Raw genomic sequence first — 25,718 nt, forward strand, 5'->3', positions numbered from 1 at the left:
GAGTCACACTGAATGATCGGTCTTTCCTTTATAGCTCATTTATCAAATGGTTGGTGTCCCCCTAAATTGCTCATTCACTTAAAGAGGCTCTGTCACCAGATTTTGCAACCCCTATCTGCTATTGCAGAAGATCGGCGCTGCAATGTAGATTACAGTAACGTTTTTATTTTTAAAAAACGAGCATTTTTGGCCAAGTTATGACCATTTTTGTATTTATGCAAATGAGGCTTGCAAAAGTCCAAGTGGGCGTGTATTATGTGCGTACATCGGGGCGTGTATTATGTGCGTGCAACGGGGCGTGTTTACTACTTTTACTAGCTGGGCGTTGTGTATAGAAGTATCATCCACTTCTCTTCACAACGCCCAGCTTCTGGCAGTGCAGACACAGCCGTGTTCTCGAGAGATCACGCTGTGTCGTCACTCACAGGTCCTGCATCCTGTCAGACAAGCGAGGACACCGGCACCAGAGGCTTCAGTTAATTCTGCAGCAGCATCGGCGTTAGCAGGTAAGTCGATGTAGCTACTTACCTGCAAACGCTGATGCTGCTGCAGAATCAACTGTAGCCTCTGGTGCCGATGTGGCCGACACGATGCAGGACCTGGGTCAGGAAGTGAGTGACGTCACAGCGTGATCTCTCGAGAACACGCTGTGTCTTTGCACTGCCAGAAGCTGGGTGTTCTGAAGAGAAGTGGATGATACTTCTCGTCAGAACGCCCAGCTAGTAAAAGAAGTAAAAACGCCCCGATGTACGCACATAATACACGCCCAGTTGGACTTTTACTTTAAACACGCCCACTTGGACTTTTGCAAGCCTAATTTGCATAAATACAAAAATGGTCATAACTTGGCCAAAAATGCTTGTTTTTTAAAAATAAAAACGTTACTGTAATCTACATTGCAGCGCCGATCTGCTGCAATAGCAGATAGGGGTTGCAAAATCTGGTGACAGAGCCTCTTTAACCCCTTCCCTCTTTAGCCACTTTTGACCTTCCTGACCGAGCCTCATTTTTCAAATCTGACATGTGTCACTTTATGTGGTAATAACTCCGGAATGCTTTCACCTATCCAAACGATTCTGAGATTGTTTTCTCGTGACACATTGGACTTTATGTTACTGGCAAAATTTGCTCGATATGTTCAGTATTTAATTGTGAAAAACACCAAAATTTAGCGAAAAATTGCAAAAATTAGCATTTTTCTCAATTTAAATGTATCTGCTTGTAAGACAGACAGTTATACCACCCAAAATTGTTGCTAATTAACATCACCCATATGTCTACTTTAGATTGGCATCGTTTTTTGAACATCCTTTTATTTTTCTATGACCTCACAAGGCTTAGAACTTTAGCAGCAATTTCTCACATTTTCAAGAAAATTTCAAAAGGCCATTTTTACAGGGGCCAGTTCAGTTGTGAAGTGGCTTTGAGGGCCTTATATATTAGAAACCCCCAAAAAGTCACCCCATTTTAAAAACTTCACCCCTCAAAGTATTCAAAACAGCATTTAGAAAATGTCTTAACCCTTTACACATGTCACAGGAATTAAAGCAATGTAGAGGTGAATTTTACAAATTTCATATTTTTTTGCAGAAATAAATTTTTAGTACAATTTTTTTTATAACACAGAAGGTTTTACCTGAGAAACTCAATATTTGTTGCCCAGTTTCTGCAGTTTTAGGAAATATCCCACATGTGGCCGTAGCGTGCTACTGGACTGAAGCATCGGCCTCAGAAGCAAAGGAGCACCTGGTGGATTTTGGGGCCTTATTTTTGTTAGAATAAATTTTAGGCACCATGTCAGGTTTGAAGGGCTCTTGCGGTGCCAAAACAGTCAAAATCCCCCAAAAGTGACCCCATCTGGGAAACTACACACCTCAAGGAAATTATCTAGGGGTACAGTGAGCATTTTGACCGCACAGCTTTTTTACAGAAATTATTAGAAGTAGGCCGTGAAAATTAAAATCAACATTTCTTCAAAGAAAATGTAGGTTTAGCGATTTTTTTTCTCATTTTCACAAAGACTAAAGGAGAAAAAGCACCGTAAAATTTGTAAAGCAATTTCTCCCGAGTAAAACAATACCCCACATGTGGTAATAACCGGTTGTTTGGAGACACGGCGAGGCTGAGAAGGGAAAGAGCGCTATTTGGCTTTTGGAGCTCAAGTTTAGCAGGAATGGTTTGTGGAGGCCATGTCACATTTACAAAGCCCCTGAGGGGACAAAACAGTGGAAACCCCCCACAGGTGACCCCATTTTGGAAACTACGCCCATTGAGGAAATTATCTAGGTGTATAGTGAGCGTTTTGACCCAACAGGTTTTTTGCATAAATTATTGGAAATAGGCCCTGAAAATGACAATCTAAATTTTTTCAAAGAAAATGTAGGTTTAGCTAATTTTTTCTCATTTCCACAAGGACTGAAGGAGAAAAAGCACCGTAAAATTTGTAAACCAATTTCTCCCGAGTAAAACAATGCCCCACATGTGGTATTAAACGGCTGTCTGGACACACGGCAGGGCTTAGAAGGGAAAGAGCGCTATTTGGCTTTTGGAGATCACATTGAGCAGGAATGGTTTGCGGCGGCCATGTCACATTTGCAAAGCCCCTGAGGGGAAAAAACAATGAAAACACCCAAAAAGTGACACCATTTAGGAACCTACACCTCTTCAGGAATTCATCTAGGGGCGTAGTGAGCATTTTGACCCCACAGATGTTTCATAGAATTTATTAGAATTGGGCAGTGAAAATAAAAACAATCCTTTTTCTTCAATAAGACGTAGCTTTAGCGCAAATTTTTTCATTTTCGCAACAAATAAAGGAAAAAAAGAACCCAACATTTGTAAAGCAATTTCTACCGAGTACGGCAATACCCCATATGTGGTCATAAACTGCTGTTTGGGCACACGGCAGGGCTCAGAAGGGAAGGACCGCCATTTGGAGTGCAGATGTTTCTGGATTGGATTCTGGGCGCCTGTGGGCCCAAAACTGTGGAAACCCCCCAGAAGTGACCCCATTTTGGAAACTACACCCCTCAATGCATTTACCTACGGGTGTAGTGAGCATGTTAACCCTGCAGGTGTTTTGTAGAAATTAGTGTGAACTCGATGTTGCAGAGTGAAAATGGGATTTTTTCCACAGATATGTGGACAATATGTGGTGCCCAGCTTGTGCCACCATAACGAGACAGCTCTCTAATTATTATGCTGGGTTTCCTGGTTTTAGAAACACCCTACATGTGGCCCTAATCTCTTGCCTGGACAGTCGACCAGGCTCAGGAGTGAAAGCGTACCATGTAAAATTGAGGCCTAATTTGGCGATTTACAAAGTATTGGTTCACAACTGCAGAGGCTCAGATGTGAAATAATAAAAATAAACCCCTGGGAAGTGACCCCATTATGGAAACTGCACCCCTCAAGGCATTTATTAAGGGGTGTAGTGAGCATTTTCACCCCACAGATCTTTTCCATAAATGAATGCGCTGTGGATGGTGCAAATTAAAAATGTATATTTTTCCCTAGATATGCCATTCAGTGGCAAATATGTCGTGCCCAGCTTATGCCACTGGAGACACACACCCCAAAAATTGCTAAAAGGGTTCTCTCGGGTATGACGATGCCATATATGTGGAAGGAAACTGCTGTTTGGGCACGCTGTAGGGTTCAGATGGGAGGAAATGCCATTTGGCTTTTGGAGCGTGGATTTTGCTTGGTAGTAGTTTTGTTTGGAGTCTTACTGGTGTTTCCGTTTATAATGTAGGGCATATGTAAGCCGGGCGGAGTATATAAGGGGCTTAGTCAGCTGGTATAATAACGGGGTAAAAAAAAACAATAAAATGATCCATAGATGTGTGTTACGCTGTGAAGCAATCCTTTCTGCACAGGCCGGTGTCGCACTGATATATGGCGTCCTTTATTATCCCCCTTTTGGTCCATACTCCGCGCCTTTGTAGTTTGGGGAATTTTGCTGGGAAGTGTTGTCCTGGTATAATACGGGCACCGTCGCTTCCAGCGGATATGTTTGGGCCCTCCCTTTCCTGGTTCCCTAATTTTAGGTCCTTGAAAAATCGCCTCTTCAAACAGAAGAAATGTTCCCCTCGGGCACAACTGCATATTTTTTTATTTCCTGACTTATTGGAGCCATAACTAATTTTATTTTTCATAGACGTAGCGGTATGAGGGCTGGTTTGTTGCGGGTTTTTTTTTTATACAGCGTTCACCATGCGTTATAAAATTACATGTTATCTTTATTCTGCGGGTCAGTACGATTCCGGCGATACCTAATTTATAGAACTTTTTCATGTTTTACAACTTTTTGCACAATAAAATGACTTTTGTAAAAAGAATGTATTTTTTCTGTCGCCAAGTTGTGAGAACCATAACTTTTTAATTTTTTTGTCGACGGAGGTGTATGAGGGCTTGTTTTTTGCGGGACGAGCTATAGTTTTTATAGGTACCATTTTTGGATACGTGCGACTTTTTGATCACTTTTTATTCTAATATTTGTAGGGCAAAGTGACCAAAAAACAGAAACTCTGGTAACGTTTTTTACGTTTTTTTTTACGCTGTTCACCGCGTGCAATAAATAATATAATATTTTGATACCTCCGGTCGTTACGATACCAAATACATATGGTTTATTATTATTTTTCAATAATAAAGGACTTGATAAGAGTAAAAGGGGGATTGTGTTTTATTTGATTACTTGAAACTTTTACTGTTTTCAAACTTTTATTTTGTGCACTTTTTTTTACACTTTTTTATACTTTTTTTACACTTTTTCTCAAGTCCCACTAGGGGACTTGAAGTTCCAACGGTCAGATTTTTTTTTTTCTAATACATTGCACTACCTATGTAGTGCAATGTATTAGATCTGTCAGTCATTCACTGACAGCAAGCCGATTAGGCTTCGCCTCCCAGCGGGGCCTAAATCGGCTTCCGTAATGGCAGAGCAGGAGACCATTGTGTCTCCTGTTGCCATAACAGCAGTCGCCAGTCCCGATTGCCTGTCAGGGCTGGCGATCTGCTAGTAACCGCTACGATGCAGCAATCGCTCTCGATTGCTGCATCGAAGGGGTTAATGGCAGGGATCGGAGCTAGCTCCGGTTCCTGCCGTTGCAGGTGGATGTCAGCTGTACAGTACAGCTGACTTCCACCGCTGATGACGCCGGATCAGCTCCTGACCCGGCGCCATCTTGCCGGCAGCTACGGAAGCTGATCAGGCTCCGCCGCCGGGCGGATCTTGACCGGCTTCGGTGCTAGGCAGACCGGGAGGCCAGTATAAGGCCTCCGGTTGCCATTGCAGCCACCGGAACCCCGGCAATTTCATTACTGGGGTTCCGATGAGCTGCAAACACCTTAAGTGCAGCGATCGCGTTTGAGCGCTGCATTTAAGGGGTTAATGGCGGGGATCGAAGCTAATTTCGGTCCCCGCCGCTACAGCCGGATGTCAGCTGTAAGATACAGCTGAGATCCGGTGATGATGGCACCGGCTCAGCTTCTGAGCCGGTCCCAAACATTTGGCGTACATGTACGGCAAGATGCGGGAAGTCAGTACTTTCCATGACGTACATGTACGGCAAATGTCGGGAAGGGGTTAAGAATATAATTCATAAAGATTTTACAAAATACAATGTAATCAATAGATGGAAAGCTTCACAGATAAGAATAAAAAGCAGGAAATAAGCCGGATACCTGGGTAACTTTGATGTGATCATGTGGCGTGGGCTCACATAGACCTGTCAAGTCTGGATTGTAGCTACGTCCATCAGGAAATAGGTAACTGAAAACATAAAATCAAGATTAAATCGCACAGTATGAGAATCAGTACACAATGAAGTGGAAACACTGAAAAAGCACCTTTAAGAGTAAAACTATATATACATATACAAAAACCTTATACCAGTAAGGCTTCGTTCACATCTGCATCGGGATTCCGTTCATGGGCCCCGTCGGACCTTTCCTTCAGGGGAACACATGAACGGAATCCAAACTGAAACAAATGGAAACCATAGGAATGAAGTGTGATTTGCTGTGAAGCGTGTCTTACTTTGCATACAGTTTTCAGTAGACAGTCGATTGTGTACAAGACTAAACGTGGTAAATAGCCAGTTTTAGAAGAAATAAATATATTCTATAAATCCATGAATAATTTTTATACCATAAGTTCCAGAAATGCTGTTAACAGCCGGTTTTAAAGTAATTTGCAGCATTTTATTGCATCCAAAAAGAACACCCATGTTTTTTGCTTCCCTGTGTCCCCATTGGTACTGCTGCGGGGAGGGTAGAATCAGTCTCATCTCTCTGGCAGTTGACAATATAGTCCCTTTTACTTTCCCTGCAGATCCAGAGTAGTGAAGATATATACTGAGTGACTTCCACAGTGTGCACTTCCTTAAAAACCAATGAAAATATAATGAAATAGAAGACGGAGTGGGCATGTGCAGGGTTCTGCTGTCAAGACGCAGAGTTTCACAGTCCTAACAGGCTAAGAAGGAGTCTCCTCAGCTATACTGCCATGCTACTGTACAGGCTCTTTTCCTTCCCTGACAAGCAGGGCAGAAAGCTATTTCTATTGGCTGCTCAATGGATGTGCACATTACTTTACATTGTAAACATGAGGTGTCGTCATACTATGTAAGTAAATGTTTTAAATCGCCATTTACATGCGGTTTAAAAACTTATCTAAAGGATTGATCATTATTTATGATCTATAGAGTTCATATAATATTTAATGGTGGGACAATCCCCCCTGTACTGGCTATCCCAGCCATAAATACTCCATGGGAAAAATTATGCAAAAAGCTCACTTCCAGAGGGAATACAACTCATGTGCGACCTATAGAGGACTACCCTGTAAGTCTATATACACAACCCTTTAATGACCAGCCTATTTTGGCCTTTAGGAGCAAGCGCCCTCCCCCCCCCCCCGCTTTTTAACTTTATTCTACAGGTTTGCACGAAAATATCAATACAAAACATTAGTACTTTTACACAATAAAAACATGTTTTATGTAAAAAGTCATTTTTGTGTTGCCGAATTTTGAGACTCATAACAAATATTTGTAATTGTTCTAAAAAAATAAAAATAATAATTATTGTGTGGGGGAGGGTGGGGGGAAAAAAAATCTGCCATCGTATTTTGCATTATTTTTTTTACGTGCAGTAATAATTATACGTTATCTTTATTCTAGGGATCGTTATGATAGTGCAATACCAAATATGTAATTTTTTTTATGGATAACTATATAAAAAAATAAAAAAAAAGAATAAATCATTTTAATGAAAAAATGTGTTTACTTATTAAAATGTATAGTTAATATTTTTATTTGGGGGGGGGGGGGGAGACTTTTTGGTTATTAAAAACTAAATTTTTGCATTTTCCCCTCTAGGGGACTTGATGCAGCGATCGTTTTTACCGCCTTTATAATGGAAATCCCCCCCCCAACAATGATGTGTGACCAATCAGTGACCAATCAGCGTCCTACACTTCTCATTGTTCCAGCCCAGGATGATCCACAGCACAGTGTGATTGTGCAGTGAAATAAGCTGGTCTGGAACAATGAGAAGTGTATGACGCTGATTGGTCACTGATTGGTCAGCATCATACACTTCCCTCCACAACGCCCACTTGGTCAAAAGTAAAAACACGCCCAGTAGGTCATTAAGAAACTAATTAGCATAAATCTAAAATTGCTCTTAACTTGCTCAAAAATGATCGTTTTTCAAAATAAAAACCACTGCTGTTATCTACAGTACAGCGCCGATCACATCATGTAGGAGATAGGGCACTTATAATGTGGTGACAGAGCCTCTTTAAGTCCTGTAAGTTAGGGCCTCTGTGCATGCAATGGACTTTTTTTCCAGCACGTCTAACAGATGCTCACTCGGATTGAGATCTGGGGAATTTGGAGGTTTCTAGACAGTTTTTGAAGTGTGGCAGGACGAATTATCCTACTGAAAGAGGCCACTTCATATAGGGAATACATTGCCATGAAGGGGTGGACTTTGCATTCAAAATAAATGCCAGGACCCAAAGTTTCCTAAGGCATCAGACTGACTCCGCCAGCTTGCTTTCTTCCTACAGTGCATCTTGGTGCCATCTCTTCTCCAGGTAAGCGAGACACACACCTTACCATCCACATGATGCAAGGCCTCATGCACACAGACCTATTGGTTTTGCGGTCCGCAAAACCACGGGTCCATTGCAGTTAGTCAGACCGCAAAAAAACCTTGTTGTGCATCCGGACTCATGGATCCACAGTTCACCAGTATTGGTGAATCCGAAAATCCGGACCGTAAAATGACTGATTTGCGACCCCCGCACCGTTCCGTGAAAATCACAGGCGTGTGCATGGGGCCATAGAAAAGAATGTGTGCACCATTTAGCTGCAAAAATACGGTGGTGTCTATGAGGCCTAAAAGAAAATGTGATTTATCAGGCCAGGCTACATTTTTCCATTGCTCCATGGTCCAGTTCTGATGATCATGTGCCTGTTATAGGCACTTTCAGTGGCAGACAGAAGTCAACATGGGCACTCTGACCAGTTTGCGGATACACTGCCCCAAACACAGCAAGCTGTGCTGCACTAAATGTTCTTACACCTTGTTATCATAGACAGAATTAAGGTCTTCAGGAATTTGTGCTACTTCTGTAGCTCTTTTGTGGGTTCGGACCAGACGGCTAGCCTTTGCTCCCATCGCGCTTTAATGAGCCTTGAGTGCCCTTGACTCTGTAGACAGTTCACTGTTAGTGCTTCCTTGGGCCACTTTTGGTAGGTACTAACGACTGCATATAAGGAACACCCCGCACGACCTGCCGTTTTGGAGATGCTCTGACCCAGTGATTTAGTCATCACAATTTGGCCCTTGTCAAAGTCACTTGGGAAGGGTAAGAATCCATTTTTCCGGCTTCCAACAAATCAACTTGAAGAACTGACTGTTCACTTGCTGCCGAATATATCCCACCCCTTGACAGATGCTATAGTAACAAGATTATCAATGCTATTTACTTCACCTTTTAGTGGTTTCAGGGTGCCTGTGCACGATGTGGCCGAGCCGTAATAATTGTTGCGCCAAGTAGAAAAGCGAGGCAAAGACCGCTCACAGTTTACCATGAATTTCCATGGTTTTGCAGCCAGTACAAGTGAAGCACAAACGATGTGATTCACATGTACTTGCCAGGAAACTGTGGCAATTCTCTGTATACGGCCTTTAGTTTTTGCTGCGTGGCCGCATCGTGTACAAGTACCGTTAATGTTATGATTGAATGGTGTATATTTGGTACATTACAAAAATCTGTTTTTCTCGTTAATTATATAGCATTGTAATATTGTGGAGCTCTGTATAGTGAGCTTTCCAAATTGAACCTAAAATAATGAAGCTTACAATCTAACTTTCAGCTAATTGTGTTACTCATTACCACTCTTGTGCATCTTAAAACCAAAGATAAAATGTAGAGTCACAATCTAAAAATATACCGAAAAGATAATTGGCTTAAAAAAATTGACCCTCGTGTGTCTGCGTTTGTGTGTCTCAGATAAGGAAAATTAGAACTCGAAACAAGGACTAATGTGACAATCTTTGCAGAGTGTCGTGGAACATGTTGCTGCTTTAAGGCAAATAAATAAATAAATAAACATGTTTGAAAAAGATAAAACTGGTCTTCCTAACAGTTATGCTAGGATTTCCCGTATTTCATGGTATTAGATGGATGCAACTCTCTAGGACACTAGTACGGTTTATAAGCTCTGTAAAGAACATAACGCAATGCTTTGCGGTTTGATGCCTCGTAGTCCACATCTTTGATATCTGTATTTGCCTTGCAGGTCTATAGTGGAGGTTCCATTCAGACAGCAAATAGTAAAGAAGATAAAAGTGAAATGCCTAGAAGGTGCCACATACCTAACTGGAGAGACGGAGCAACTTCTACCTTGAATTCTTGAGGCTGTTAATGATTTGATAATACTATATATAAATACAAACCAATGCATATGTTATTTGTATATTCACACGTAATTGGCAGATTTTTTATTTATCAAAGTTTTGAGAAATGTTTCTAATCAGAAAACGACAGCCTTTGATTTTCCCATACGGCCTGTTGATAAATTTGCTGCACGGGGAGAGATAGTGGCATTTTATTCCGGGATTACTTCTGAAGGTTCTATAGCCTTAATAATTAGGCCCCCCCCCCCTTCACATCACGTTTGTTCCCTATGCTTAGTATATACGTCGCTAAACGTGTACATAGGGCTCCATTAGCCTGTCAAAGGCCAAACGAGTGTCCTTTTGGCCTCAGTTGGGCTGGTAGTCAGTGCACTATTCCACTATTGATCAAGATATCTAAGGGGTCAAAGTCTGGGATCTGAGTTATCTTCGATCCCATCATTTGCATCAAAGTGGCAGCTGTAATATCAACATCATCCGTGCCATCCCAGCGCCGTATGTATATATACACGATGCCTGGCATTAACTACCTAGCGCATGTATATATGTGTGTAATTCTCTCTCTCTCTCTCTCTCTAAAAACTGCTTTCAAAAATAGAAGTGTTAGTTTTTTTTACGTTTTTTATCAATTAACAAAATAAAATTAAGTGAATGAACAAAAGAGAAATTAAATCAAATCAATATTTATGTGACCACCTTTTCATTTTGAACAGCATCAATTCTTCCAGGTACACTTGCAGACAGTTTTTTAAGGAACTCGGCAGGGAGATTGTTCCAAAGATCTTGGAGAATGAACCACAAATCTTCTGTGGATGTAGGCTTCCTCAAATCCTTCTGTTTCTTCATGTAATCCCAGACAGATTGGATGATGTGGAGATCAGGGCTCTGTGGGGGCCATATCATCACTTCCAGGGCTCCTTGTTATTTTTACGCTGAACATAGTTCTTAATGACATGGCTGTATGTTTGGGGTCGTTGACCTACTGAAGAATAAATCCCTGATGGTATTGCATGACGGATAAGAATCTGCCTATATTTCTCAGCATTGGGGACACCAATTAATTCTGACCAAATCCCCAACTCCATTTTCCGAAATGCAGCCCCAAACTGGCAAGGAATCTCCACCATCCTTCACTGTTGCCTGCAGACACTCATTACTTCCGATCTCAAAAGGGAAGTAAGCATGATGTGTCTTTGATCTGCTGCACTAAGTTTCCTTGGCCGATCACTGTGTCTATGGTCCACAACGTAGCCCGTTTCTTTGTGCCTCCTCAAAAGAGATTGAACAGCACATCTTGAAACCCCAGTCTGCTTTGAAATCTTTGCCTGGAAAAGACATTGCTGATGAAGTATAACTACCTTGTGTCTTGTTGTTGTGCTCAGTCTTGCCATGGTAGACCTGTGACATGAAACGGTCTTCCACAACCTCACCTTTGCAGAAGAGATTGACTGGTTCTCATCCAGTTTTGAGCCTCCTACACAACAGTTTCTGTTACAGTTAATGACAATGTTTCAACCTAAATATGAAAATGATGATCATTATCACCTGTTTGGTATAATAGTCATACACATGACTGACTGTGTGCAAGTGTGCAAGAATTGATGCTGTTTTTGAGGCAAAGGGTGGTTTATTTCAGTAATTCAATTAAAAAACTGAAACTCATATTATAGATTCATTACACACAGAGTGATCGATTTCCAGCATTTTTTTCCTTCAAAGGGAAAGTGTCATGAAATTTTGAAATTGTTTTACCATATTGCTTTTAATATGATATTAACATAAATTGTATTTATTTGTGTTCTCATGTTCAACTTTTTACTTTGTTCTTCTTTTTACTTCTCTATGGGGCTGCCATTTTTTTTTCATCTTTGTATGTGTCGATTAACGACACATACAGAGATGGAATATGGCACATACAACCCCAAAGAGAATGCGAACGGGAGCCGTTCCATTCTCAGAAGCGTACGCCGTGTGTGTGGGAATGGCGCACGTGCCGCTCCCACACAGACCAAAACTAAGCTAGTTCGCAGAGCGAAATCCGGCGCCATTTTCATGTGGACCGGGATCCGCGGCAAGACAGTAAGACGACGACTTCCGGCCATATATTCAAGAAAGCGAAGGCGCAAGGAATAGGAGCGGAGGCGGCAGGAGAAGGTAAGTTATGTTCGTGTATGTAATGTGTGTTTTACGTTCGTGTATGTTTGTGTTATACTGTCTGCTGAGCACTGTATCTAATCCTCCTACACTGTGCAGTCGCTCAGAAAATGGCGGCACACAGTGTAGGAGGTTCGACGATTCAAATCCCCTCCTTCTCCTGTCACTAGCCAGAATAAGGGAGGGGGGATTGTGTGAGGACACTAGAGAGTGTGTCTACCCCAAATTTGCAGCATAAAGCAACGGGGTTGCTTTACCACATTGACAATGCTGCAATTTTGGGAAGTGCTCCCTCTAGTGCCCAGCACATGGAAATGTTATAAATTAGAATCTAATTTATAATATTTCCTGACTTGTGAAAAAATAAAAAAATTAAAACAATGTGTAAATCACTCAAATAATAATTGTTAAACTAAAAAAAAAAAATAATTTCTAGCGACACATTCCCTTTAACTAATTTCTAATTTATTTATTAGTCCCCCTAGGGGACTTCAACCAGCAATCGTTAGATCGCTTGCATGATATACTGCAATACTAATGTATTGCAGTAGATCGTGACTGACAGGCATCTATTAAGCCCTGCCGGAGGCAGGGCTTAATAGGTGCACAAAGATGGCAGACCTGGGGGCCTTCATAAGGCCCCCAGGGAGCCATAGCAACCATCACCACCCCCGCGATTGCGTTGCACACGATGAGCTGTTGGAGGGGCTTGCCCCCCTCTTTCTAATGATTTAAATGCTGCGGTCGGTATTGACCGCAGCATTTAACGAGTTAAACAAGCAGGATCGCGCTACAGTGCGATGCCGCTCGTTACTCTGAAGTGTCGGCTGTAACATACACCCGACACTGGCATCGCATGGAGCGGGTTCACTTCGCGAGCCCGTTCCACACTTCCCCTACCCGACTTTGGCGTATGGATACGTCAAATGTCGGGAAGGGGTTAAATGGCGCAACAGTATGGTTCAGTAGCTATACAATCATGGGGAAGACTGCTGACTTGACATTTGTCCAGAAGACAGTCATTGACACCCTCCACAAGAAGGGTAAGCCACAAAAGGGCATTGCTACAGAAGCTGGCTGTTCACAGAGTGCTGTATCCAAGCATATTAATAGAAAGTTGAGAGGAAGGAAAAAGTGTGGTAGAAAAAGGTGCACAAGTAACAGGGATTACCACAGCCTTGAAAGGATTGTTAAGAAAAGGCCATTCAAGAATCTGGGGGTGATTCACAAGGAGTGGACTGCGGCTGGAGTCAGTGCTTCAAGAGCCACCACACACAGACGTATCCAGGACAAGGGCTATAAGTGTCGTATTCCTTGAAGCAACGTCAGAAGCGTCTTACCTGAGCGAAGGAGAAAAAGGACTGGTCTCTTGCTCAGTGGTCCTGTTTTCGGATTAAAGTACATTTTGCATTTCATTTGGAAATCCAGGTCCCAGAGTCTGGAGGAAGAGTGGAGAGGCATCAATCCAAGTTGCTTGTTGTCCATTGTGAAGTTTCCACAGTCAGTCATGGTTTGGGGAGCCATGTCATCTGCTGGTGTTGGTTCACTGTGTTATATCAAGTCCAGAGTCAACGCAGCCGTCTAGTAGGAAATTTTAGAGAACTTCATGCTTCCCTCTGCTGACAAGCTTTATGGTGATGCCGATTTCATTTTCCAGCAGGACTTGGCACCTGCCCACACTGCCAAAAGTACCAATACCTGGTTTAATAACCACAGTATCACTGTGCTTGATTGGCCAGCAAACTCGCCTGACCTAAACCCCATGGAGAATCTATAGGGTATTGTCAAGAGGAAGATGAGACACCAGACCCAACAATGCAGACGAGCTGAAGGTCGCTATCAAAGCAAACTGGGCTTCCATAACACCTCAACAGTGCCACGGGCTGATCGTCTCCATGCCACGCCGCATTGATAACACCTCAGCAGTGCCACAGGCTGATCGCCTCCATGCCACGCCGCATTGATAACACCTCAGCAGTGCCACAGGCTGATCGCCTCCATGCCACGCCGCATTGATCCAGTAATTCATGCAAAAGGAGCCCCGACCAAGTATTGAGGGCATATACTGGACATACTTTTCAGTAGACCAACATTTCCGTATTAAAAATCATTTTTGAAATTGGGCTTATTTAATATTCTAACTTTCGGAGACACTAAATTTTTGGTTTTCATTAACGGTTACCATAATCATATATAATCAATAATATATGAGTTTCACTTTTTGAATTGAATTACAGAAATAAATTAACTTTTTGATGATATTCTAATTCATTAAGAAGGACTAGTATATATATATATATATATATATATAATTTTTTTTTCTATAAATCTATCTCGAATGGCTTTGTTTCTCCTGCGGTTTCTAACCTTTACCTAACCACAAAGCCCTCTGTTCTGCCAGAATCTAGTGATTTAGTGCCTGTTATCTGAGGGATGCAGTTGCAAGCAAAAGGTTTCAGGCGGTAACCCTACTAACAATAACGCTGGGTTCACACTGTGTTTTTGTTGGTGAACATAAGAGTTTATCTACCAAAAAAAAAAAAGCCTGTTAAAAACGCAGCAAAAGTGCACAGTGTGAACCCAGCCCCAGGCCTAATTCAGAGGGATGTATCATACACAGGTTTAAATGTCCAAATTCCGGATGTAACAAAAGAAGCCCACTTAGGGATTAGAGGTCTATTAGGTAAAATAGTGTTCCAGCTTAATACCCCATTCTCTACTAAAAACACTCAATACTATAGTACAAGTTTGAAAAACTGCAGATGATAAAGAAACAAGTAAAATATGGCATCAATAGTACGTTGTGCACATTATTCAGCAAATGAAGCAGTCCCAGTTGCCAACACAAGTCTGTCACTTCAGACACCTAGTACAATTTATTTCACATAGTGATAAAATCTTTGATATTTCTGCTACATTGTACATGATAGGGACATCTTCCAAACAGGAAATTGAAGGATTATTTTTGTGATAAACTATGTTCGCTTTTACATTTGGCATACAGTTAAAATAAAAAAAAATACCATGCTCTATAAACAGAGCAGAAACATATTCTAGATTGCGGTGTCTATAGGAAAGAAAAGGATCAAATTAAACCTCTTCTCCACCCACACTATTAAAGTCTGTATAAATAGACTATAGAGAATAGATTGGGTGATTTTCGTCTTGCTGCGAATGGATGAATAGCACTCCAGGTGGATCTTTTCTGTAATGAACGACCGAATAGACAGAAAAAAGTGGAACATGAAGGTCATTAGCCATAAACTTACTTATATTATCAATGATTCTTGATGGTAGATTTAAAAATACATGAAAAGTAATTTGATCTGTACAAGGTTTCTGCAAATATGAAACCTCTGGTGGCTGAGTCATTTTACATAGTTCTGATAAGTCTTGTTAAAAGGGATCATAACCTCAACAATTCCCAATACAAACCCCACAATGGTGTTATTTCCGAATGATATTCTGTAAAATTTTAATCTAATACATTTGCATTGGTACGCTACACTATTTAGGCTCTGTTCACACTTGCGTCACTATTTCTGTTACTCTGCTTTGTGATAGGAGCAGAACAACAAAAATGACGGAGGCGTCGGATCTGTCGCATAATGGACACGAATGGCACCCACTGACTTGAATCGTGTTTCCGGAAGGGTTTAATTTAAATATGACAGAATCTGAGAAGGAGGCGCCTAACGGAGCCTCCACCACAGATGTGAACACCGCTTTATATAGTTTTCTACAAGAAATATCTTTTAAAAAAGGACACAAATTAAATTTCCAAGCGTAGGTGTACATGCATAGTATAAATAAATATATAGGTTTGCACAAGAACAGGTAATTTTCTGACAGGCCCCCTACCAAAGGGGTGGACAACATGTGCCATGCCATAGTACCCTACAGGGGCAAATTCTGGATCTATGGGTTACCATGAACGGTTGTTTGATTAACAATAGGGAATGAACAGCTGAGCAATAGCTCATTCTCTAACCCACATAAAAAAGTACAAAGAAAAAAACGTTTGCACCCTTAGATACACGATAACCTCAGATGCAGAATAATGATCAGCATCTGGAGTCACACTATCTTTTTTGTTCTCCTAGGACTGCACTTTAAAAGCAACCTAGTGAAAAACCTTCAACTTTGGCATGACTTGTAGCACAAACTGCAACTACAGGAAACAGAAAAGTTGCATGACCCAAATTGTGTATAAAACTCCAAACTTGAGTTCCGTGATCCAATGTTGGCTAAGGTCACGAGATTTTTCCATGCAGCCTAAGGGCTCATTCAGACCAGCATGTAACTCGCCCGTGTGACGGCCGTTAAAACAACGGCCGTCACACGGACACATGTATTTCAATGGGGCCGTTCACACGGCCGTTGTTTCAACGGAGCGTGTGAAGGGTCCGTGGAAAAAGAAGACATGTCCTATTTTCCTGTGTTTTTACGCATCCCTCCATAGACTTATCTATGAGGGATCTGTGATAATAGGTTCCGCACGGGTGCACCTGGAATGTGAAAAACGGCAGCTTTTCACGTCCGAGGTTGCCCATGCCCGTGTGAATTTAGCCTTAGATTTTTTGGAAGGCAGGATATAATCTCTGCCCCCTATTAGTTTCTATAGATGAATGGACCTCTGGATCATGGTAACCCTGCCCAACCAAAATCTGGCCCCAATGCATGACCTAGGAAGTCACATTATCATGCGACTCCCTTTTTGAATATTGCTAGAGATGCAATCTGGGACTCATTATTGAGGTGAGAAGTCATGATATATCTAATAGGTCATTGAATAATTAAAAAAAAGTATCACTGTCAAGTTAAAATGATTCAAGCGGAGAGAATAAAATGTCATAAACGTATTTAGGGTAATGCCAAGTCTGGCTAGACACACACAAGCATTCCAGAGCAAAAGCAAGTCTGTGTTCAATCAACATATTCCCCCGCTTTTTTAATCTATGAGGATTATGACATGAGCCGCAACAAGCTCCTCGGGAGTGTTACTAGTTGTACAGTCATTCATGAAGAAGACATGGCAGAAGAAAACACAAGCTGATAAAAGCCAGGATTTTAACAGATCGTTTTAAAGAGCAGATTAAGACATGGCAGGACAAAATGTCTAACTGAAGTGACAATGTGTAAGATATTGGTATAGCAATCTGAGGAAAATATTTCTACAATTATACCTCTGTAGCTTCCCAAATAGCATACCCCATAGTAAGAGAATCTTCACATGAACAACACGGTCAAAAAGATCCGGGAATATCCGGACAACTGTGCCATTCACTATTTCTAACTCTTCTTCATTCACAAACCGTTCTTCAGCATATTTTAGATTCCTTATTTTTATCATACGGTGTGGTGGTTGGAATTTACGATCATTTTTTATTATTAACTTACCACTGAAACGGTTTTCTTTAATCCCTAATTTTCAGTGAGGATATTACTAACCCCAACTAAAATAATTGTAGACAAATTAAAGACCTAAAGCTCTGGGCCCTGCCCATCTAATTGGATATTTTTAGAGATGAATTTGTCTTAACGGCTTCTTAAGAGAACAGATTTTTGATAACTGTAGGTTTACCTGCACAACCGTAGAAAACCGAGGGAGATGCTTCATGACATCACAATGAGCGGTGCCAAATTACGAACTCAGATCCGCTACATCTGTATTTAGCTATACAAAGCATTATTATTTGCATTTCACACATGTACTTACAATCCTTCTCGACTGCCATCAATCAGAGCTTGAAACAGGGGTTTGTTATGAGGTATTGTCTGTAGAATATTCCCATCACTAGTCACATAGCCAATAGCCCACTGACCCAGTCTTGTGCAACTCAATCTGAAAATGTAACTAAAAAAGGTACAAAAAAAAAAGAAAAAAAGTGAAGGCCCAAGAGAAGAACACATAAATATATCAACACATAAAAGAAAAAATTATTTAAAAAAAAAATAAATTTTTTAGTAATGATTTACCTTCCTGGCTTAGTGCTGTACTTCAGTAAACGTGCCTTGACTTCATCATAGGTTAAAAATGCCATGTAGCCAGGATGAGTCACTGCTAAAAAGTTCCAGTTCCTTAGTATGGAGCCCCAGGGCTGAGGGGAAGAGAAACAAGAGGAATAGTAGAGTCAATCTCCAAACCTTTCTTATGTGCATGCATCAATGAAGGAGATGATGAGCATTAGGGCATATGAAAAAGAGGGCAGTGTCCATACCAAGGCTTTTAATAGATTTTTTTTTTTAACATGCACTCGAAAAATGACAGCTGGAATCTGATTGGTTGCTGTGTACACACATTGTTAAGGATCTGTCAGGCACAGCTTCTGTATCCATGCCCATAGGTAATCAGTCTGCACCTGCTTCTATGTCTGTGAGACTGACTCCATCTTCCACCACTCAGGCTGGCAGGCTTAGGAGTGGGAGAGCCTATCACAGCCTGGCCAGACGGCGCTAGCTCCCGCCCTCTGTCTATTTATACCTGCCTTTCCTGTTCCTCCTTGCTTGTGATTCTTCTCTGTTGGTTTCCTGGCCCTGCTGCAGCTCCTCGAACTACTTGTCCCTGCTTCGTATTGACCCTGGCTTACTGACTACTCTTCTGCTCTGCGTTTGGTACCTCGGTACACTTCTGGTTTGACTAGACTTGATCACTACTCTCCTGCTCTACGTTTGGCACCTCGTACTCTCCTGGTTTGACTCGGCTCGTTTACTACTCTTGTTGCTCACGGTGTTGCCGTGGGCAACTGCCCGTTTCCCTTTGTTCTGTGTTTCCTTGTCTGTTGTCTGTCGTGCACTTATTGAGTGTAGGGACCGTCGCCCAGTTGTACCCCGTCGCCTAGGGCGGGTCGTTGCAAGTAGGCAGGGACTGAGTGGCGGGTAGATTAGGGCTCACTTGTCTGTTTCCCTATCCCTGTCATTACACACATCTTCCTTTTCTTTTAAATAAACATGAGGTGAGAGTTTCCAAACTGCATGCTCCATCACCATAGTCACAGATTTTGGACACAAGTTACACGTAATTTGAGCCTTTCACGGTTGATCTGTGAAGATTGTCGTTCTGGACAACAATGTCATTTGTTAAAAAGATACATTGTCGATAATTGTCAGATCGATCTCTGCCTCCTTTGTGACCTGAGCCGGGATTCTATGGAAGGGATTCATATCTATAGTTTGACACAAGTGACCTTCTAAGTATTGCCAATGACTGCACCCGACAATTAACTAAAAAATCCAAACTACAGATCAACTATTGTAGGCGGCGTGGTGCCCTTCCAGATATGTACAAGTGCATTGCGGATTTACTTTACTTATGCTCCTATGTACGTGGCTCATAGTGGTAAGAAGTGGTGGCAGCAGTCCATTATCTAAGCATGGTATTCCCAGAGGCCTGGCGTCCTATAAATCACTGTACCTTACTCATTTTAAATCAGACAGATTTCATAAGATCCTCTTTATACATTTAGCGTGCTACATAAGAGACATTCTCCACCCCTCTGTACTGGGGCTTCACCTGCCAGAACATGGTTATATCTGGGCCTCAAGTTATCGGTCATTTTTCTCTTGAAACCAGTTTAACATTAAAATAAGTACAAAGGGAGTCAATTACGTAGCTAGGGCAATGATGGCTGCTACCAGAGAAAGGCCTGTGCCGCTTATGATCATTTCCTCCCCAACAACGAGGGCCTGGGGGGGCCTCACAGTTTGAGAATGATTGCTATAGACAAAGTGTGCACACAAGCGCTATGTCATCAATGTCTAAACAAAGATAACCCCTTTAAAGCACATCTCTGTTTAAATAAAACGTAAAGAGTAACTGCGCTTTCACAAAACGTTTGATATATGTCATAGAGACATACCGGAAGAGGAGACCCCGACCACCACTGAGAGGAAGGTGCAGAAGCTGAGCGATCTGCATTTTCATCTATGATTGTCTAGAATGTCTATGAGCCAGTCTTCAGCTTACCAAGGAGCGCCAAAGACAGTTCAAGCACTTCTGCACCTTTATTTTAGCAACAATGCGGGTACAAAGTCAGCACCCGGACCCCACCGATCAAAACTTCTGATATGTGTCTAACACATATCAAAAGTTTTGAGAAAGTGCAGTTGCTCTTTAAGCTAGGTTCACGCCACATTTGGCAGCTACGTTCGCACCAGTGTTTGAAACAATCATGAATAGGCATTCAGTTCCATATGCCTGCTGCGAACTTCAATTTATAAAGAAAAAAGAAAGTTTACCGTACAGTACTTTTTTTTTTTTTTTTTTGGAACGCTGTTGTATTAAAAGGCATAAAGGACTGCAATTTTCAATACAGTTGTGACAATGATATAATGATGTATACCGGCCAAATGTAAATAGCCCACTTCCTTGTTTCTCCAAATCTTGATGCTGGGAAGTCGTGATTTATTTTACCAGCTGTTGCCAAAAGAGGGCAGCATAACTCTTTTGCACATTGCAGGAGAATTCATTCTGTGAGAGCAGGAACGTGTTGAGGTAAGTGCAGGGCTGCATTTGGCACTAGGGGTAAAGTGCCTACGGCGTCCAGCAGGGGGAGGGGGGGGCTGGAGGATCATATTTTGTTTTTATTAAAAACTTAACTTTTGACCTGACCGGCCTGCGGCCAGGTCAATCACAGGGCAGGTGTGCGCTTCACCAGCGCTCCTTAGTCTGTAAGACAGGCCCACGGTTAATGGATTGCCTAGAGTAGCTGTGGGCAATCCAAGAGAAGTGGGCGTGTCTTAGATTCAGTCTAAGAAGCGCTGTAGGGGGAGCGGACGGCAGCGCAGAAGGTCACGTAAGTATTGTTACATGTTTAATGTAATGTAGTGTAGTGTTGGGTTGCACCGATACTATTTCGATGCCGATACTGTTCAATACCGTCAATTCATGTATTCCGATACTAAGCTGTGCGGCCGCACAGCTTTGTATTGTAATACATGAATGTAGTGAGCGGGGCTGTGGTTGTATAATACAGCCATTGCACCTCTTCTGACACAAGTGTGCGTGCAGTCAGCATGAGGAGATGCTACCCGCGCTGCACTGAGCACTGGCACTGAAGACAGAGAACATGGCGGAAAAAACACTGAAAAACCCATGTTCTCTATTTTCAGGGCTGGCGCCCATTGGTGCAGCGCTGGTCACATCACCTCATGCTGACCACGCGTGCACATTTGTTGTCAGGAGCAGGGCAATGGCTGTATTACCGCTCTAACGGCGGGGATCAGAGAAACCTCTCATCTCCGCCGCTATCCTCTGAATGCTGCGATCAAAGCTGACCGCAGCATTCAAGGGGAAAATGCGATGGGGGATGCCCCTTGGACTGAGGAACATACCATATATGGGCAGACAGCCCAGGGTCCATTGAAGGACCCCAGGGCTGTATAACCATATTTCCTGTTGCAAGGGCATACTTCGGTATGTCCTAACAACTGACTGTGTACCATCAGTACACAGGCTAATGTACTGGCATTTAGATATATGCCAGTACATTAAAGGAGTATTTAGGTTTCAACAAGTTACCCCTATACGTAGGTAGGGGGTAACTTGCTGATCGGTGGGTGTCCATCAGCTGGGAACCCCACCGTTTATGAGAACAAGGGTCCTGTACCCCTTGTTTGGACCGTGCGGCAGGTCACTGATGCGCACTGCCGCTCCATTCATTCTCTATGGGAGCGGCAGAGATAGGCGAGTAAGGGACCCCTGCACTCGTAAACGGTGGGGGTCCCAGCTGTCGGACGCCCACCAATCAGCAAGTTACCCCTTACCCTATGGATAGGGTGTAACTTCTTTTAACTGGAATACCCCTTTAAAGTTTAAAAATAAAAAAAGTAAATATAAAGTAATGTTAAATAAAAAATAAAATAAAAAAAACTCATTTTTTACAATAAACCATAAAATAAAAGACTCAATACATAAAATACACACACACATTCGGTATAGTCGTGACCGTAATAACCTGTACAACAAATTTATAGCGTAATTTATCATGTGTACAGTATAAAAAAAATGAAAAAAAAATGTCTCTCTTTCACTTATTAATGTTACTAATGTTTTTTTTTTTGTTTTTTTTTTTACAGGTTTGGTCGTTGGACTACGTCTGATTCGAGGACTACTTCGATGACAGCGTTTTTATTTTCAATAAATTGCTTAACGAGGGTTGTGTAGGGGGTTTTATTTCAATAAAATATTTTTTCTGATGCAGAGTCTAACACTAATCCCCTCATTATTACCCCGGTACTCACCGCTCTCAGGGGTGCCGGGAAGAACCAAGTACGATCCAGTAACTGACCATCACAAGTGATGGTCGGTCACTGGGGCGGCCGCAGGCTGGTATTAGGCTGGGAAAGCCCAAAAACAATGGGCCTTCCCACCCTGGTAATGCTAGGCTGCTGCTGCTATGTTGTATCTGGCTGGTTATGAAAAATGGGGGGACACCCATGTCGTTTTTCTTAAATAAATAATTGAAAAAAAAACTTTGGGTCCCCCTATTTTTCATAACCAGCTAGATACAATAAAGCAGCTGCAGCCTAGCATTACCAGGGTGGGAAGGGTCATTGTTTTTGGGCTTTTCTAGGCTAATAATACCATCACTTCAGATGGTCAGATACTGGATCGTACCCGGCTCTTCCTAGCACCCCTGGGTATGGGGGAAATAATGGGGGGGGGGAGGGTTAGTGTTAGCCTCTTCATAGGCTAACACTAAGCCCTGCCTTTGAAAGACAGCGTCCATTACTAATAGCTGCCATTACTAAGGCAGAAGTAATGGAGTTTTAAAAAAAAAACACCTACACAGAAAAAATATTTTATAGAAATAAAAGCCCCCACACAACCCTCGTTAACCGTTTTATTGAAAATAAAAACGCCATCATCAAAGTAGTCCTCGAATCCGACGTAGTCCAACAACCAAACCTGTAAAAAAAAACAACCCTAACACGTTAGTAAAACTAACAACTAAAAAAGCAAAACGATTATTATACTTACCTTCCTGGGTCTGTGACAGTAAACTAAGTAGTGACAACTCTAATCGGTCATTGGTCAGTTTACATCACATGGTCCCAGGTTACCTGCGTTCATTGGCCTTCTTTTAAAAGTAGGACGATGTACTGAGGTAACCGGCAGGGCGATTTTTTTGCTCCAGTCGGGAAAGGAGGGGCGCTGCAGGATTGTTTTTTTTTTCTAAAGAATAATAAACTGACCTGATTACCCTATTAGGGTATGTCCACACGTAGGGTAAACACTACAGATTTTACGCAACGGATTTAATTGCGAAAAATCCGCAGCATAATACAGTAGCAGTAGAGTGCATGACATTTGAACAAATCTCATCCACACGCTGCGTGAATAACCCACCGAAAAAACTTTCATAAATTCTGCGGTGCATTTTTTTAATCCGCAGCATGTCAATTTATGTTGTGGAATCGCTGATTTTCTGTTGCAGGTTTTCCCTATTAAATTCAATGCGGAGGTAAAACCCGCAACAATTAGCACATGTTGCAATTTTTGCAGCAGAAAAGCTGCGTTATCGGGGGCGTCAAGCTTAAAAGTGCCTAGGGAAGCACAAACTCTAAATACGGCCCTGGGTAAGCGGTGCTTACTGTGTGATGGGGCACGGTTTATTAACACATCAGTGTGAATTGCAGGTATTATGTGGACACTAATTGAGCAGTGTACTATTTATCTGGGCAAAGCATGGTACACTCTGGGCGAGATACTTCACTCCTCATCTAAGTACAATATGGCATTTTGGCAGTGCAATAATGTATAATAAGATGTGCTATAGCAGGCTAAGCCACTTTATAGGCATACTAGTCCGGGAGTAAATATCAAGGACTGTAGGTCCAATTTATAAAATGAAACCTAGTGAAAAAAAAATATTCCATACTCCCCTCCATATTCTTGAAATATAGTAGTAATCCTAACTGATCTGAGAGAGGGAATGTGAACCAGGATTTAATGTCAAGAATTGTGAAAAACTGAGTTTTGAATTAATGTTGCTAAGGTGTATGTAAACGTATGAAAAAGTCAAGTTAACGTTTCTTGCCACTGTATTTAACGCATTAAAAATCGAGGTAATGATCGCTACATCTGTAGTTGCTTTTAGCAGAATGCCCCTTAAATCAGCTTCGGCTTCGCTCACATCTGCGCTAGGGTCCCATTCCGACGTTCTGTGTGTAAGGGTTCCATCATTTTGACGGAATGAATACCGTAGTCGACTACACTATTCATTCCATAAAACCGACAGAGCCCTTGCACAACTGAGACAAACAGAAACCATTGGCACCGGATCCGTCACCATTGAAATCTATGGTGATGGTGATGGAAACAGAAACTTTTGGCTTCCGTTTGTGTCAGTCAGGGTCCCGTTCCAACGGAAAGCTCTGACGGAATGTCGGAATGTGACGCTAGCGCAGATGCGAACGAAGCCTTAATTGAAATACCGGTCAAGATGGAACAAGCAAACAGTATTTGGATGTAGTAGAAATGCATTTAACAAGCTTCTGCCATGATGGCCTCAAAAATTTATTATTTTTATATCCACTGCAGAAAGACAGAGCCAAAAACACCAACGAGTCTGCGTATTGTGAGAAAGATAAACAATTCAGCCTTAATTCTGTGACAACAATAGTCTGAAGTAACTAATTATAGAGCTTTTTTCTCTCTTTTTTTACTAAAGGGGGAAAAGAAACATTTAATGTTATGATTCCAATAGGCATGCGGGTCATATGTAAGACGGAAGTGAGAAATCTTACACAGATTTTCAGAATAATAGTTTTAGAGAAACAAAAGAAAAACTGCAACATATCCTATCCCTGACATTTTTTAGTATTATATTATTACTGATACAAGTAAAAACCACGACTCCACACAGACGCAGCACAAAATAAAAATAAATAAATAAAAAAAGAACGCCACAGATAAGCAGCATCCATTGTTTTTTTCATACATTTGGGTACTTTAGGCCATAATGGTGATTATTAATTGGCCACCTGGCTCTCCCTCCGACGGCAGATGTCGAGAGGAAAGAAAGATCGGACATGTTGGATTTAGACATTCCAGATTCTTTATTCCCGTCACCAAATTATAAATGCCATATCTCGTAATAATCTGATCGTCGCTGTAATGTAAATAACAACAGTGTTTTTATTTAGAAAAACAATTTTTGAGCAAGTTATGAACAATTTTTGATTTATGCTAACTACTTTCTTAATAGACAACTGGACATGTTTTTATTTTTTATCAAGTCGGCGTTATACAGAGGAGTGTATGACGCTGACCAATCAGTGACCAATCAGCGTCATACACTTCTCATTGTTCCAGCCCAGCTTCTTTCACTGCACAATCACACTGTAACACTGGGCTGGAACAATGAGAAGTGTATGAGGCCGATTGGTCACTGATTGGTCAGCGTCATACACTCCTCTGTATAACACCGACTTGGTCAAAAGTAAAAACACGCCCAGTTGGTCATTAAGAAACGAATTAGTATAAATCTAAAATTGCTCATAACTTGCTCAAAACTGATAGTTTTTCAAAATAAAAACCACTGTTCTTATCTACATTACAGCGCCAATCAGATTATGTAGGAGATATGGCACTTATAATCTGGTGACAGAGACTCTTTAAT

At 41.7% G+C, this 25,718-nt stretch overlaps 1 protein-coding gene across 2 annotated transcripts in view; it reads right to left on the bottom strand.

The window, feature by feature from the left end:
• Nucleotides 1-25,718, bottom strand: part of CBLB (Cbl proto-oncogene B) — a 157,888-nt gene that overhangs the window by 54,399 nt on the left and 77,771 nt on the right. For both annotated transcript variants that reach the window (XM_075852808.1, XM_075852807.1), the window contains exons 5-7: nucleotides 18,073-18,194; nucleotides 17,813-17,950; nucleotides 5,689-5,776 (exon numbers count right to left, since the gene is read on the bottom strand). In XM_075852808.1, coding sequence (XP_075708923.1) covers nucleotides 5,689-5,776; nucleotides 17,813-17,950; nucleotides 18,073-18,194 — 348 coding nt within the window. The remainder of the gene's footprint in view (nucleotides 1-5,688; nucleotides 5,777-17,812; nucleotides 17,951-18,072; nucleotides 18,195-25,718) is intronic.

This window comes from Rhinoderma darwinii, chromosome 2, assembly GCF_050947455.1.
Source record: "Rhinoderma darwinii isolate aRhiDar2 chromosome 2, aRhiDar2.hap1, whole genome shotgun sequence".
Lineage (NCBI taxonomy): Eukaryota > Metazoa > Chordata > Amphibia > Anura > Rhinodermatidae > Rhinoderma > Rhinoderma darwinii.